Here is a 15,956-nt window from a genome sequence, read left to right as displayed (position 1 = left end):
CTCTGCCGGCACTTGTCAAGTTGCCCTTAGTCAAACAGCAGTCCCTTCGTCTGGCGGTGCGCTCTCTGCTGAGGCACCGCCGTCATTCCATCAGACACCTCATGCAGGTGCTGGGTCAGATGGTGGCGTCAATGGAAGCGGTTCCCTTTGCTCAGTTCCATCTGCGTCCCCTGCAGCTGGACATTCTCCGCTGTTGGGACAAGCGGATCTCTTCCTTGCACAGGCAGGTGGCTCTGTCGTCACAGACCAGGAGCTCCCTTCAGTGGTGGCTTCGGCCTCTCTCTCTGTCCCAGGGCCGCTCCTTCCTGACTCCGTCCTGGGTGATCCTCACCACGGATGCCAGCCTCTCCGGTTGGGGAGCAGTATTTCTCCATCACCGAGCTCAGGGCACTTGGACTCCGTCCGAATCAGCCCTCTCGATCAATGTGCTGGAGATCAGAGCTGTGTTTCTAGCTCTCCTAGCCTTTCACCACCTGTTGGCGGGCAAGCACATTCGAGTTCAGTCGGACAACGCGACAGCTGTTGCCTACATCAATCACCAGGGCGGGACTCACAGCCGTCTGGCGATGTTGGAGGTTCAACGAATCCTCCAGTGGACGGAGGACTCCAAGTCCACCATGTCTGCAGTCCACATCCCAGGCGTGGAAAACTGGGAGGCCGATTATCTCAGCCGTCAAACCGTGGACAGCGGCGAGTGGGCCCTGCACCCGTCAGTGTTCAGATCAATCTGCCGCAAGTGGGGCACTCCGGAAGTGGACCTAATGGCATCCCGGCACAACAACAAGGTTCCGGTTTACGTGGCTCGCTCCCACGATCCTCAAGCCTTCGCAGCAGACGCACTGGTTCAAGATTGGTCTCAGTTCCGTCTGGCCTATGTGTTTCCCCCTCTAGCGCTCTTGCCCAGGGTTCTGCGCAAGATCAGAATGGAGGGCCGTCGAGTCATACTCATTGCTCCGGACTGGCCCAGGCGAGCTTGGTACCCAGACCTGCTCCGTCTGTCCGTAGAGGTGCCGTGGCATCTCCCGGACCGCCCAGACCTTCTCTCTCAAGGTCCGTTCTTCCGCCAGAATTCTGCGGCTCTCAGATTGACGGCGTGGCTCTTGAGTCCTGGATCCTGACGGCTTCAGGCATTCCCTCTGAGGTCATCTCCACCATGTTTCAGGCTCGGAAGTCTTCCTCGGCCAAGATTTACCACAGGACTTGGAGGATTTTCCTGTCCTGGTGTCGCTCTTCCGACCATGCCCCTTGGCCGTTCTCCTTGCCGACCATCCTGTCTTTTCTACAGTCCGGTCTACAGCTAGGACTGTCCCTCAATTCCCTCAAGGGACAGGTGTCAGCTCTGTCGGTATTGTTCCAGCGGCGTATCGCCCGACTGGCTCAGGTGCGCACTTTCATGCAGGGCGCATCTCACATCATTCCTCCTTACCGGAGGCCCTTGGATCCCTGGGACCTTAATCTGGTCCTCACGGCCTTACAAAAACCCCCCTTTGAACCGCTCAGGGAGGTTCCCTTGTTTCGACTTTCACAGAAAGTTGTTTTTCTAGTAGCCATAACTTCTCTCAGGAGAGTCTCTGATTTGGCTGCGCTCTCTTCGGAGTCACCTTTTTTGGTGTTTCACCAAGACAAGGTGGTTCTTCGTCCGTCTCCGGACTTTCTCCCTAAGGTGGTGTCTCCTTTCCACCTTAACCAGGACATTTCATTGCCTTCTCTTTGTCCGGCCCCTGTGCATCGCTTTGAAAAGGCGTTGCATACCTTGGATTTGGTGCGGGCGCTCCGAATCTGTGTCACGCACTGCCGTTTTTAGGCGGTGCACCTCACTTTTTGTGCTAACCACTGGTCAGCGCAAGGGTCTCGCTGCTTCTAAACCGACCCTAGCTCGTTGGATCAGGTCGGCTATCACCGATGCCTACCAGTGTTCTCAGGCGCCTCCCCCGCCAGGGATTAAGGCGCACTCGACCAGAGCTGTCGGTGCCTCCTGGGCTTTCAGGCACCAGGCTACAGCTCAGCAGGTTTGTCAGGCTGCCACGTGGTCCAGTCTGCACACTTTTTCGAAGCACTACCAAGTGCATGCTCATGCTTCGGCAGATGCGAGCTTGGGCAGACGCATTCTTCAGGCGGCTGTCGCCCATTTGTGAAGTTAGGTTTTGCCTACTTCTCAGTTTGGTTTATTCCCACCCATGGACTGCTTTGGAACGTCCCATGGTTTGGGTCTCCCATAAGGAACGATAAAGAAAAAGAGAATTTTGTTTACTTACCTTAAATTCTTTTTCTTATAGTTCCGACATGGGAGACCCAGCACCCTCCCTGTTGCCTGTTGGCAGTTTTTTTGTTCCGTGTGTTTCACCGGCTGTTGTTAGTAGTCAGAGTTCCGGTTATTCCGAGTTTTACTCTATCTCTACTTATGGGTGGATGTCCTCCTTCAGCTTTTGCACTGAACTGGGTAGATTGTCATCCAGGGGGTGTATATAGCCCGGAGGGAGGAGCTACACGTTTGAGTGTAGTACTTTGTGTGTCCTCCGGAGGCAGTAGCTATACACCCATGGTTTGGGTCTCCCATGTCGGAACTATAAGAAAAAGAATTTACGGTAAGTAAACAAAATTCTCTTTTTTCTTTCCTTCCTTCAATCCGGATTAGAAAAGGGTTTGTCGCTCGGCTCCCTTAAGGGACAAGTCTCAGCGCTCTCTGTGTTCTTTCAGAAGCGCCTAGCCAGACTTCCACAGGTCCGCACGTTCCTGCAGGGGGTTTGTCACATAGTCCCTCCTTACAAGCGGCCGTTAGAACCCTGGGATCTGAACAGGGTGCTGATGGCTCTTCAGAAACCACCTTTCGAGCCAATGAGGGATATTCCTCTCTCACGCCTTTCGCAGAAAGTGGCCTTCCTAGTAGCAGTCACATCACTTCGGAGAGTGTCTGAGCTAGCAGCGCTGTCATGCAAAGCCCCTTTCCTGGTGTTTCACCAGGACAAGGTGGTTCTGCGTCCGGTTCCGGAATTTCTCCCTAAGGTGGTATCCCCCTTTCATCTCAATCAGGATATCTCCTTACCCTCTTTTTGTCCTCATCCAGTTCACCAATGTGAAAGGGATTTGCACTTGTTAGATCTGGTGAGAGCACTCAGACTCTACATTTCTCGTACGGCGCCCCTGCGCCGCTCGGATGCACTCTTTGTCCTTGTCGCTGGCCAGCGTAAAGGGTCACAGGCTTCCAAATCAACCCTGGCTCGGTGGATCAAGGAACCTATTCTCGAAGCCTACCGATCTTCTGGGCTTGCGGTTCCCTCAGGGCTAAGGGCCCATTCTACCAGAGCCGTGGGTGCGTCCTGGGCATTGCGGCACCAGGCTACGGCTCAGCAGGTGTGTCAGGCAGCTACCTGGTCGAGCCTGCACACTTTCACGAAACACTATCAGGTGCATACCTATGCTTCGGCAGATGCCAGCCTAGGTAGGCAGGTCCTTCAGGCGGCGGTTGCCCACCTGTAGGAAGGGGCCGTTTTACGGCTCTATTTCGAGGTTTTACTTTACCCACCCAGGGACTGCTTTTGGACGTCCCAATTGTCTGGGTCTCCCAATGGAGCGACAAAGAAGAAGGGAATTTTGTTTACTTACCGTAAATTCCTTTTCTTCTAGCTCCAATTGGGAGACCCAGCACCCGCCCCTGTTCCCTTCGGGCTGTTGTTCTTTGTGTACACATGTTGTTCATGTTCGATGGTTTCAGTTCTCCGAAATTTCTTCGGATTGAATTCACTTTAAACCAATTTATAACTTTTCCTCCTTCTTGCTTTTGCACCAAAACTGAGGAGCCCGTGAGGCACGGGGGGTGTATAGGCAGAAGGGGAGGGGCTTTACACTTTTAAGTGTAATACTTTGTGTGGCCTCCGGAGGCAGAAGCTATACACCCAATTGTCTGGGTCTCCCAATTGGAGCTAGAAGAAAAGGAATTTACGGTAAGTAAACAAAATTCCCTTCTTTTGTTACAAGCCACAATGGCAGGAATTATACTTGTGGCTTTCCATGCTCGCGTGTTTCAAAAAAATATATTTAAATATATATGTAACTCCTTATCAGGTAATTTGTCAATAGTATTGCCTCACCCCACCCCCACCCACACCCCCACCCCCGCAGTCTATATCTGCAATCTGATGTCTTATTTCACAGAAATTCACATTATTATGTAAATTAGCTGTGAAGAAGTATGGGTAGCGAAACAAATCGGCATGTGAGTCTGCCTCCAGAACTTATTACTTTAAAGGTGGGGTAACTAATGTGAGACATGTAATGGCTGATAGTTGCAATCGCGTTCAGCAGAACTGATCTTTCTCTCATTACAAACACATCTATACCTGCAGTTCCCCTGAGTGGTGATAGACTACCCCATAATTTCCATGCAGTGAAAGCACTGACTGGACATGTTTTATTACAACTTGTCCAATCCCTTGTATCACCCGTGTTAATCAGAACTGTAAGCACTGGAGGTATTCTCACCTAAAAGTAACATGCCTGTTTAGAAGAGTTGGCCAGCAATGTTTGGGTCTGTTTACTTTGCGAGATTATAATGAATGAGCTTTCTTAGGCTATGTGCACACAGTGCGTTTTTCCGCGGCGTTCTTGCGTGTTTTTTAGGTGCGTTTTTGGCCTCAAAACTGCATGATTTTGCTTCCCCAGCAAAGTCTGAGTTTTCATTTTTGCTGTCCGCACACAACTTTTTTTTTTTAAGCTGTGTTTTTTAGCTTAAAAAAAAAATGGACATGTCAATTCTTTCCTGCGTTTTTCTGCGTTTTCCCCCCATGCAATGCATTGGAAAAACGCAGAGATCAAAAACGCACCAAATCGCGGTAAAAACGCATGCGTTTTTTGCTGCGGGTGCGTTTTTGTGCGGTTTCAGCGGCCAAAAATGCAGCGTCATAAAAACGCAGCGTGTGCACATAGCCTTAGACATACTTGTGAACTCTAATCTTGCGATATAAACCAACAGCCGATCACCTAATGAATGATCAAAATACTCGATCGAGTGAAATTATTTTTCTTTATCGTTCCTATGGGAGACCCAGACAATGGGTGTTTAGCTTCTGCCTCCGGAGGACACACAAAGTACTACACTTAAAAGTGTAGCTCCTCCCTCTGAGCTTATACACCCCCTGGAGAACCAGATCTAGCCAGTTTATCGCTTTGTGTTCAGGAGGCATACATCCACACATGCATTCTCATCTGATTTTTGATTTTTGGAAAGAGTTTAAAGAAAAGCGGGTCCAAGTGGACCCCCGGCATGTCCCTTCTCACCCCACTGTGTCGGCGGTGTTGTTAAGGTTGATTCCAAGGCTGAAGCCTTGCATGCCGCGCTCCTTCACCATCCCTCCTGGGCTCTGGCTTGAAGTGGGAGCCAGCACGGTTCTCCATGCTTGGCAGGAGACTGGTCTCCATCCGCAGCCCTTCAGGATCCTGCTGGACCGGAGCACTCATCCCCAGGGACTTGGAACCCTGCGTCTCAGCAAGCTAAGTACCTGAGACGTTTATATATTGGGGGTCCCTGTACTTTATTGTTGTGGGAGAGTGTGCTGATTGTGTTTTATGACATTTCCGGCGGGTTCTCTGGCTGTCGCCTGAGAACCGCGCCGATGGTGCCTGCTCGCCGGCCGCATCGCTCAAATTTAGGCCCCGGCTTCGCCGGAGGCCTAGTTTCGGTTTCTCTGCTCTCGCATGTCAATCATGCAGATGGACAGGCTCGGCTCCACCCGGCGGCCGTTCTGCACAGGGGAGGGACACTCCTCACTGCAGTGTATGTCCCCTCCCCTGTAGGTCTCTATGGTCCTCCAGATCCCGCTCCTTAAGCAAGTCCGGCCCCCTGTCCGCTCCGGCGGCCATTTTCTTAGCGTTCCCCCTGCGATCAGTCATTGCAGCGCTGGTCTGCAGCATCCCTGCTGAGGTGCTTGGGGTCCGGGCTTCGGGATCTGGAGGGCACACAACACCGCTCCAGCGGTCTGGTAAGCCACAACCTCTGGTTGTGGACCTCTGTATATACTCTCTGGGGGTCATTCTCTGGCAGAGCCCCCACTCCAGCAGCATGTCTCACACGAGGAGCAAGGCTCCGAAGCTGTATTCAGTATGCACTGCATGTAAGCTCCTACTGCCTGAACCGAGCACCTATCCACATTGTGATGCCTGCTCTAACCTGGCTCAGCCTGGAGTCTCACTCCCAGTGGTCTGTCAAGCTGCTCCTGCTCCTGTGGCTGAAACCGCGGCTTGGGTAGAATCCTTTTCTAGGTCTATCTCCCAGTCCTTTGCTGAGTCCATGGGACTTCTGTCCAAGACTTTGCTGAATATGCATCATCCCCCTTCACAGGGTGCCTCTGCTGCTAGGGGTCTCTCAGGACCGGAGCTCACAGAGGATTAATCATCAGGGCCCAGACCCCGTCCTTCTAAGAAGAGACACAGGGTTCCCTCTCCTTCCTCGTCCCGCGGCTCTGATTCAGGAGCTGACTCGCAGGATGAGGAGGATGCCTTTACTGGGGGCTCGGAGGCTAACTCCATATACCCCATTGATCTGTCCGAAAGTGACTCTGATGTTAGTGATTTGATTGCGTCCATTAATTCCGTACTGGATCTCAATCCGCCAGTATCAGAGGAACAACCCTCTCTGGCAGAAAAGCACCAGTTTACCTCGCCTAAAAGGGCAAAGAGTGTGTTCTTTAACCACTCCAGTTTTCAGGCCGCTGTGACCAAGCCCAGGGCCTGTCCTGACAAACTCTTCCCGAAGCGTGGTTCTGATGACCGTTTTCCCTTTCCACCTGAGGTGGTCAAGGAGTGGGCTCACTCCCCAAAGGTAGACCCCCCGGTGTCTAGACTCTCAGCCCGGATCGTTGTATCGGTGGCTGATGGCACCTCTCAAGGATTCCACTGACCGCCAGATTGACCTTCTGGCCAAATCTGTATATGAAGCGGCAGGGGCCTCGTTCTCCCCGACTTTTGCAGCAGTGTGGGCTCTCAAAGCCATATCTGCTTCTCTAGAGGAGATGCATTCCCTCTCCAGGGAATCTATGCCCGAAATGGTTTCCTTGACTTCCCAAGCTTCAGCTTTTTCATCCTATGCCATGTCTGCCATGCTGGAGGCTTCTCACCGCACTGCGGTGGCTTCGGCTAATTCCCTCGCTATCCGCAGGATCTTGTGGCTTCGAGAGTGGAAGGCAGATGCTTCTTCAAAGAAGTACCTTGCTGGACTCCCTTTTGCTGGGTCCCGGCTGTTCGGTGAACAGCTGGATGAAATTATTAAGGAAGCTACTGGCGGGAAGAGTACTTCCATGCCACAAACCAAAACCAGGAAACCTGTCCAGGGCAGGAATCAGTCGAGGTTTCGTTCCTTTTGTTCCTCCAACTGGTCGTCCTCTAAGCCCTCAGCCTCGTCCACTAACTCAGCCAAGGACCAGAAATCCAACTGGCGCCCAAAAGCGCGTCCACAAAAGACCGCAGGAGGTGCTGCCGCCAAGGCAGCGTCCTCGTGACTATCTGCCCGCTCCAGCAACATCCTTAGTCGGTGGCAGGCTCTCCCACTTTGGCGACGCGTGGTTTCAACACGTCTCCGATCATTGGGTGCAGGATAGAATTCTCTTCCAGCCCGCCAAACAGATTTTTTTCTCTCAACTCCCCCCTGCTCCAAGGCCGCCGCCTTCTCTCAGGCCGTGGCATCCTTGCAGGCCAACGGAGTAATTGTGCCGGTTCCCGCCCGGGAACGGTTCAGAGGTTTCTACTCAAATCTCTTCCTAGTTCCCAAAAAGGACGGTTCCTTCCGGCCCATCCTGGATCTCAAGCTTCTCAACAAGCATGTTCAGGTGCGGCATTTTCGCATGGAGTCTCTGAGATCAGTCATTGCCTCAATGACCCAAGGGGATTTCCTGGCATCCATCGACATCAGAGATGCCTATCTGCATGTGCCAATTGCAGTTTCACACCAGCGTTGGCTACGTTTTGCAATCGGAGAGGAACATTTCCAATTCGTGGCTCTCCCCTTCGGGTTAGCCACGGCCCCTCGGGTATTCACCAAGGTCATGGCAGCAGTGATTGCGGTGCTGCACCTCCAGGGGTTGGCAGTGATTCCTTACCTGGACGACCTTCTAGTCAAGGCTTCATCCAGCGCAGACTGTCAGCGGAGTGTCTCGCTCACTCTTGCCACTCTAGCCCAATTCGGGTGGCTTGTCAATCTTCCCAAATCCACTCTGACTCCGACCCAGAGTCTCACGTACCTAGTGATGCAGTTCGAGACTCTGCCGGAACTTGTGACGTTGCCCTTAGTCAAACTGCAGTCCCTCCAACTGGCGGTGCGCTCTCTGCTGAGGCCCCGCCGTTATTCCCTCAGGCGCCTGATGCAGGTGCTGGGTCAGATGGTGGCGTCAATGGAGGCTGTTCCCTTCGCCCAGTTCCATCTGCGTCCCCTGCAGCTGGACATTCTCCGCTGTTGGGACAAGCGGCCTTCCTCCTTACAGAGGTTAGTGGCTCTGTCGCCACAGACCAGGAGTTCTCTTCAGTGGTGGCTTTGGCCCCTCTCTCTGTCCCAGGGGCGCTCCTTCCTGGTTCCGTCCTCGGTGATTCTCACCACAGATGCCAGCCTATCCGGCTGGGGAGCGGTACATCTCCACCACAGAGCTCAGGGCACTTGGACTCCGTCCGAGTCGGCCCTTTCAATCAATGTGCTGGAAACCAGAGCTGTGCTTCTGGCTCTCCTAGCTCTTCACCACCTGTTGGCGGGCAAGCACATCCGAGTACAGTCAGACAATGCGACAGCGGTTGCCTACATCAATCACCAAGGCGGGACACGCAGCCGCCTGGCAATGTTGGAGGTACAACGCATCCTTCAATGGGCGGAGGACTCCAAGTCCACCATATCCGGAGTCCACATTCCAGGCGTGGAAAACTGGGAGGCAGATTATCTCAGCCGTCAAACCGTGGACAGTGGCGAGTGGTCCCTGCATCCGGCAGTTTTTCAGTCAATCTGCCGCAAATGGGGCACTCCGGACGTGGACCTAATGGCATCCCGGCACAACAACAAGGTTCCTGTTTACGTGGCTCGCTCCCACGATCCTCAGGCATTCGCCGCGGTCGCTTTGGTTCAAGACTGGTCCCAGTTTCGTCTGTCCTACGTGTTTCCCCCTCTAGCTCTCTTGCCCAGAGTCCTGCGCAAGATCAGAATGGAGGGCCGTCGAGTCATCCTCATTGCACCGGACTGGCCCAGGCGAGCTTGGTACCCAGACCTGCTCCATCTGTCCGTAGAGGTGCCTTGGCATCTTCCGGACCGTCCAGACCTTCTGTCACAAGGTCCGTTTTTCCGCCAGAATTCTGCGGCTCTCAGATTGACGGCATGGCTCTTGAGTCCTGGATCTTGACGGCTTCTGGTATCCCTCCTGAAGTCATCTCCACTATGACTCGAGCCCGTAAGTCTTCCTCCGCCAAGATTTATCACAGGACTTTGAAAATTTTCCTGTCCTGGTGTCGCTCTTCCGGCCATCCTCCTTGGCCTTTTTCCTTTCCGACCCTTCTGTCCTTTCTACAGTCCGGTCTGCAGCTTGGACTGTCCCTCAACTCTCTCAAGGGACAAGTCTCTGCTCTGTCAGTACTGTTCCAGCGGCTTATTGCCCGGCTGGCTCAGGTTCGCACCTTCATGCAGGGCGCGTCTCACATCATTCCACCTTACCGGCGGCCCTTGGATCCCTGGGACCTCAATTTGGTTCTCACGGTTTTGCAGAAACCCCCCTTTGAGCCTCTTAGGGAGGTTTCCTTGTTTCGTATTTCACAGAAAGTGGTCTTTCTAGTGGCCATAACTTCCCTCAGGAGAGTCTCCGATTTGGCTGCGCTCTCTTCGGAGTCACCTTTTTTGGTTTTTCATCAAGATAAGGTGGTTCTCCGTCCGACTCCGGACTTTCTTCCTAAGGTGGTCTCTCCTTTCCACCTTAACCAGGACATTACCCTACCTTCCTTTTGTCCGGCTCCTGTTCATCGCTTTGAAAAAGCGTTGCATACTCTGGATCTGGTGTGTGCTCTCCGGATCTATGTGTCTCGCACCACTGCTCTTAGGCGGTGCACCTCTCTTTTTGTGCTAACCACAGGTCGGCGCAAGGGCCTCTCTGCTTCTAAGCCGACCTTAGCCCGTTGGATTAGGTCGACCATTTCGGATGCCTACCAGTGTTCTCAGGTGCCTCCCCCGCCGGGGATCAAGGCACACTCGACCAGAGCTGTCGGTGCCTCTTGGGCTTTCAGGCACCAGGCTACGGCTCAACAAGTATGTCAGGCTGCCACTTGGTCTAGCCTGCATACCTTTTCAAAGCACTACCAAGTGCATGCTCATGCTTCGGCAGATGCGAGCTTGGGCAGACGCATCCTTCAGGCGGCTGTCGCCCATTTGTGAAGTTAGGTTCTGCCTACTTCTTAGTTTTCTGTTTATTTCCCACCCATGGACTGCTTTGATACGTCCCATTGTCTGGGTCTCCCATAGGAACGATAAAGAAAAAGAGAATTTTGTTACTTACCGTAAATTCTTTTTCTTATAGTTCCGTATTGGGAGACCCAGCTCCCTCCCTGTTGCCTGTTGGCAATTTCTTGTTCCGCGTGTTATCACCGGCTGTTGTCGTGGACAGAGTCTCCGGTTGTTCCGGTTCTTGCTCTGTTTTTACTTGTGGGTGGCTATTCTCCTTCAGCTTTTGCACTAAACTGGCTAGATCTGGTTCACCAGGGGGTGTATAAGCTCAGAGGGAGGAGCTACACTTTTAAGTGTAGTACTTTGTGTGTCCTCCGGAGGAAGAAGCTAAACGCCCATTGTCTGGGTCTCCCAATACGGAACTATAAGAAAAAGAATTTACGGTAAGTAAACAAAATTCTTTTTTCTGCTGCACAAAACATCAAGTTTGGCAACGCATAATTCTGTGTCGCCAAAAGGCAAAAAGCTTGGCGGGCTATGCACAATGATTGGACAGTGCACATTTAGAGCGCTATGCGTAAACAGACATTAGAACAGTCAACAAACCAGTTGCTGATCGGCAGTCGTTTGGTGTTGCCGGTGAGATAGTGTAAATGAATCTTAAGTACAGTGGAACCTTGGATTACGAGCATAATTGGTTCCAGGAGTGCGCTTTTAAACCAAGTTACTCTTATATGAAAGCAAATTTTCCCAATGGAAATAATTGAAACGCAAACAATTCGTTCCACAACCCAAAAATATTTGCTGTATTTATACAAACTTATTACAGTAATACAAAATAATGTACTGTATTCATATAAAATTACAGTACGAATGCAAATTGACATGCTATACAGTATACTGTACAGTGGTATATTTTATACAGTACATATGTACAGAAAGTTACCTTCAGAGCGCGGTGAAAGGACAAAACTGGATGTGTGCACAGTGAGGATTTGCTCTTATTGCAAAGCATTGCTCTTAAGCCAAGTTACAAATTTGTACAAAGCTTTTCTTGTCTTACAAAACGCTCTCAAACCAGGTTACTCTTAATCCAAGGTTCCACTGTATATAAATCTGGGAAGGGTGAACAGTCATTTCATCCGCTACTATCTTTATATGTTGTCTTGCTTTGATTTTTGCTGTAGGCGTTTACTTACTCAGTTGGATGCTGCTAAAACCAAAAAAGGTCCAGAAGGAAAAAGCCCAGCAAAGGGTTCAGCACAAGATGCTGGAGGATTAGTGACTTATGAATTACACTGCCGTCCTGAACAAAACAAGTTTTCCCAGTCTGCAAAGGTACGTAGTGGAAGGGATAGACCATCTGCTGTGACTTATTATTTAAACGGATTGTCTCAAGTTCTTAAATGGGTAAAATAGCGAAATTTCTTTAGAGCCAAGCAGTTTTGCAACTTGCCTCCTTATGAAAAATTCTCGCCGTTCTTGTATAGAGCTGGTTACCAGGGTTAAAGGCCACCTTCCGATCTCAGAGTGCCTGGTTACCTAAGCAAGGAGGAAGTGCTACTTGTAGAATCTATTCTTTAGAACCTGCTCTCGGCACTATGAACTTGGCTGGATCACTGGGTTTGGCCGGCTTTATTTCCCCAGAGCTGCTTCCATGTTGCAGAGGCAAAGCTGGCTGTGCTAGACGCCTGGAAGAGCCGTTAGTTCGGGACAGTGTTGTAACAATGCTGTGACCCAAACTGGCAATCTTCAGGAGCGCCACTCCTTCCCTTGCAAGCAGACAGAGAAGGAGGAAGAGGAGCGGTGTGCTCCTGCAGAAACATGAGAAATCCAGTTCCCCTCACTGCACTGGGTTTTCACAGTCTAACAAACAGTGCCATCGTGATCTTGGAGTGAACACTAACCACATTCAATTCCCCCTGCTAGTTTAGCAGAAATGTAGCTGAGGATATTACCAGGGTTTATTGAAAAGTAATTCCTCCACCTTTGTAACTCCTCAGCAGAGGGCAGTAAATGTTGCCAGTTTTTGCAGCACTTAATTACTCAAAGCAACTGCTGTGTGTGACAGAGATCGCTCCCTCTTGTCACCCTAGCGTCTCCCTGCAGTGCTATCTCAGGGAGCCAAACTTTATGGCATCCGGAGAACTTAAAATGGCCTCCAGGTCTGCCATCTGTGGTGAGGCATAACACTGATGGGCTGTATAATATCTCTATAGTGCATTGGTAGTACAGAGCATTACCAATGCTATCAAGAGATCGCATGTGCAAATCCCCTCGTGGAATTTAATAAATATTGTAAAAGTGATTTTCTTGTGCAAAAGTAGTAAAACCAAAAAGTTAGTTATGCGGCATCATTGTAATTTCATCGACACCCCCCCCCGAACTATAAAGCTATGTCTTATTTATCTTACATGGAGAATGCCAGAAAAAAATACTAGAAAGGGAGTTTTTGCTCATCTCATCAAAATTAAATTAAAAGTGATAGCCTCACATGTACCAAAATATGTAACAGGGGAAAACTGTAGCGCACAAATAAGACCTCACACAGCTCCGTTGCCAGGAAAGAATTAAAGCTTTGTCTTTGAATACAGTATTTTTTTTATATAAAGTAATAAATTAATGAAACTTCTTAAATTTGGTATCTCCATAATTGTGCTGAACCACAGAATACGCAAAGACATTATTTGTGCAGTAAATAAAAAGCGTAAAATATAGAATGTCAAGAAACAGCAAAATTTAGTGTCTGTTTCTTCACATAAAGAATAGATAAGTTATATATTAGGTAGTGTGTGCCACAAACTGGTGACAATGACAAGTCCTCAAAAAATAAGCCCCCATACAGCTTCATCTTTCCCCAACACAATAACTACCAGAAAAATATACCAAAAATATGGCTCCTGGAAAATGAAAATAAAAAACACAAAAAAAAGTATGTGTAGTCCTTAAAGGGAATCTGCCACAAATAATCTGATAGCAGCATAATAAAAAGACAGAGACCCTGATACTAGCAATGTTGCTTACTGGGCTGCTTGTTGTAGTTTTGCTAAAATCAATGTTTTATCAGCAGGAGATCCTCACTAGATGACTAGTAAACCTGCTGCCATATAGTCCTCCCTATTCATGAGCTCTGTATAAACTTGTCCTCCCCACTGATTTTCAGCTTTCTGCCTATGCACAGTTTACACAGGAAGCTGCCAATTAGTGGTGTGGGTGGGGCTATACAAAGCTCAGCATTCAGTGAACTGCTAGATCTGCAGATAAGTGATTTTATCAAGACTGCTGCATCCAGTAAAATAAGTGACACATCGCTGGAATCCGGGTCTCTGCCCCTACATCATGCTGCACTGAGATGTGTAGCAAAAACCTCGTGACAGATGACCTTTCATAGGGGTCAATCTACTTAGAAACTATTGTGATGTTACTAATAGCTTAACCATTGCATTACAGATAGCTGAGCTTGAGAAGAGGCTGGGTGAGCTGGAAGCTTCCGTCCGCTTTGATCAGGATACACAGGTATGTTGCAGATGGCTTAAGTATTATCTAGTTAACTTTTAGAGGTTAGTAAACCTTTATGAATAACCCTGCTCCCGTTTCTTGTTGCAGAACCCCCTCACTGTTGGATTACAGGGTTCAAATCTGATGGTAAGGACATCTATAACCAGATCAGATGAGTATGTGATAATAGGTATCGTGCTTCCTGGCCGTGCCCATTCACATCAGATGAGTTATCCAAAACCACGGGCTGTGTCACATGTAAACCTGTGTGCAGAGTCTTCCATAATGGCAGATGTACAAATCAAAAAAGTCTGTGGAGCCTCTGTTAGGAGTCTCGACACAGAAACTAGCCAGATATCCCTCCGGGAAGGACCTAGCCATATCTTTAAACTTGTCAAAGAGTTGGATATTGACTAAAAGGGCCACTTAATATGGTGGTCTCCTAAAAACAGCCACTCCTTGGCTAGGTCCTTCCCGGAGGGATATCTGGCTAGTTTCTGTGTCGAGACTCCTAACAGAGGCTCCATAGACTTTTTTTTTTTTTTTTTTTGCATATTTCCCAGGGAGCAATGCACCTAGGATTTCACTGTGTTGAGCGCCCTCGTTGGCTGCCGTCAGTGTTTTCTCTGGCTGTTCTCCCCGAGATCAGTGATTGTTTTGTCATAATGGCAGATGTAGGCAGAGACCAGGATTCAACATGTAGAATTTTACCATGTCTGACACTGTTTTTCTGAGTGATGAAGTGTTTTGATGATGATCTAAGCATGTAAGCTCAGTCAAGCATGCCGGTTTGTGAGCAAAAACTGCCTTCTGAAAATGTATTTATCGTGTCTGACCATTTACAACAGAAGACATCCGAGCTGTAATCACAGGAGAAATTATGCCCTGTATAACTTTATATTAATGAAATCTGCAGGTAAATGTAAAATGTTTACAGCAATTTGTCCCTACAAAAGGGAAAATAAGTGAGGTGAGGGAGTAACATGGACGTCTCTTGGCAATTTTTGCACCATAATGGTTCCAAAAATAAGATGAGGCATCGCTCACGTGGATGGTGCACACAAGAACCTACCTGCGCCATGTTATGAGAGGCCACTGCTTTCAGATCTAGTTACCGACATTCGCCATTACATTCGGCTATAATATGGCTATGTTCTGCTTACACATGATGATTTGCATCTCTTTGCGTTCGGTTTGTATTCTATTCTTTATACCGTTGTGTAATGTAAGAACCATGTCTTTTCAGGACACTGTGGAAATCCTACAGGCTAAAGTAAACATGTTAGATGTTGCGTCACTTGACCAGGTGGAGGCCAGGCTACAGGTAAGGCCAGTAGTAAAATCCTAAAACTATCCCCAAAAAGTTTACAAACCTAACGATTGACTAAGGCCCGTTTCACACATCTGGCATCGCTGGATTGACAGATCTGGCGCACTCTAGTACAGTGTAATTCAGAACAATGGCATCGCGGCAACCTCCGGTCACATGCTGTCATGTGACCAGAGCATGCGACCGGAGCGTGCCGCAATGCCATTGTACATTATTAACACTGTACTGGAGTGTGCCGGATCCGGTGAAATGCCAGATGTGTGAAACAGCCGTAACTCCTCTTCTGCTTCTGGTTTCCTTAATGCATTTTGTTCTGTAGAGTGTCTTGGGAAAGATGAATGAAATTGCAAAGCACAAGGCAGCTGTTGAGGATGCGGATACAGAAAGCAAGGTACTGCTGTGCTAACTGCACGGATCCCAGCGGTAATGAGGGAGGTGTTTACTTAAGGAGGGTCAGATCTGATGGCACCGCACCCTCAGATCCAGTTATGTCAGCCCAGGCTTTCACCATATGTATATGGATTCAGTGTTTACATAATGTATAATCTATTGTGTTGTAGATAATGTGCAGAATCTGTATATGGAATCCGACTCTGAAGTTCATTTTATTATCTTCTGTCCAGGTGCATCAACTCTATGACATAGTTCAGAAGTGGGACTCCATGTCTGGCACTCTGCCCCAGGTTGTCCAGAGACTGGTGTCATTAAAGCAGCTTCATGAGCAAGGTGATCTGT

The 15,956-nt window shown here is 49.3% G+C and overlaps 1 protein-coding gene across 1 annotated transcript in view; it reads left to right on the top strand.

Moving 5' to 3' along the window:
• Nucleotides 1–15,956, top strand: part of DCTN2 (dynactin subunit 2) — an 85,989-nt gene that overhangs the window by 66,200 nt on the left and 3,833 nt on the right. The window contains exons 7-12 of the mRNA XM_075337079.1: nt 11,581–11,731; nt 13,844–13,909; nt 14,000–14,038; nt 15,138–15,215; nt 15,541–15,612; nt 15,845–15,947. Of these exons, the coding sequence (XP_075193194.1) occupies nt 11,581–11,731; nt 13,844–13,909; nt 14,000–14,038; nt 15,138–15,215; nt 15,541–15,612; nt 15,845–15,947 (509 nt within the window). The remainder of the gene's footprint in view (nt 1–11,580; nt 11,732–13,843; nt 13,910–13,999; nt 14,039–15,137; nt 15,216–15,540; nt 15,613–15,844; nt 15,948–15,956) is intronic.

The sequence above is a fragment of the Anomaloglossus baeobatrachus genome, chromosome 2 (assembly GCF_048569485.1).
Source record: "Anomaloglossus baeobatrachus isolate aAnoBae1 chromosome 2, aAnoBae1.hap1, whole genome shotgun sequence".
NCBI classification, from domain to species: Eukaryota; Metazoa; Chordata; class Amphibia; order Anura; family Aromobatidae; genus Anomaloglossus; species Anomaloglossus baeobatrachus.
The sequence above is the reverse complement of the archived record's forward strand: the minus strand, read 5'-3'. Positions and strand labels throughout refer to the sequence as shown.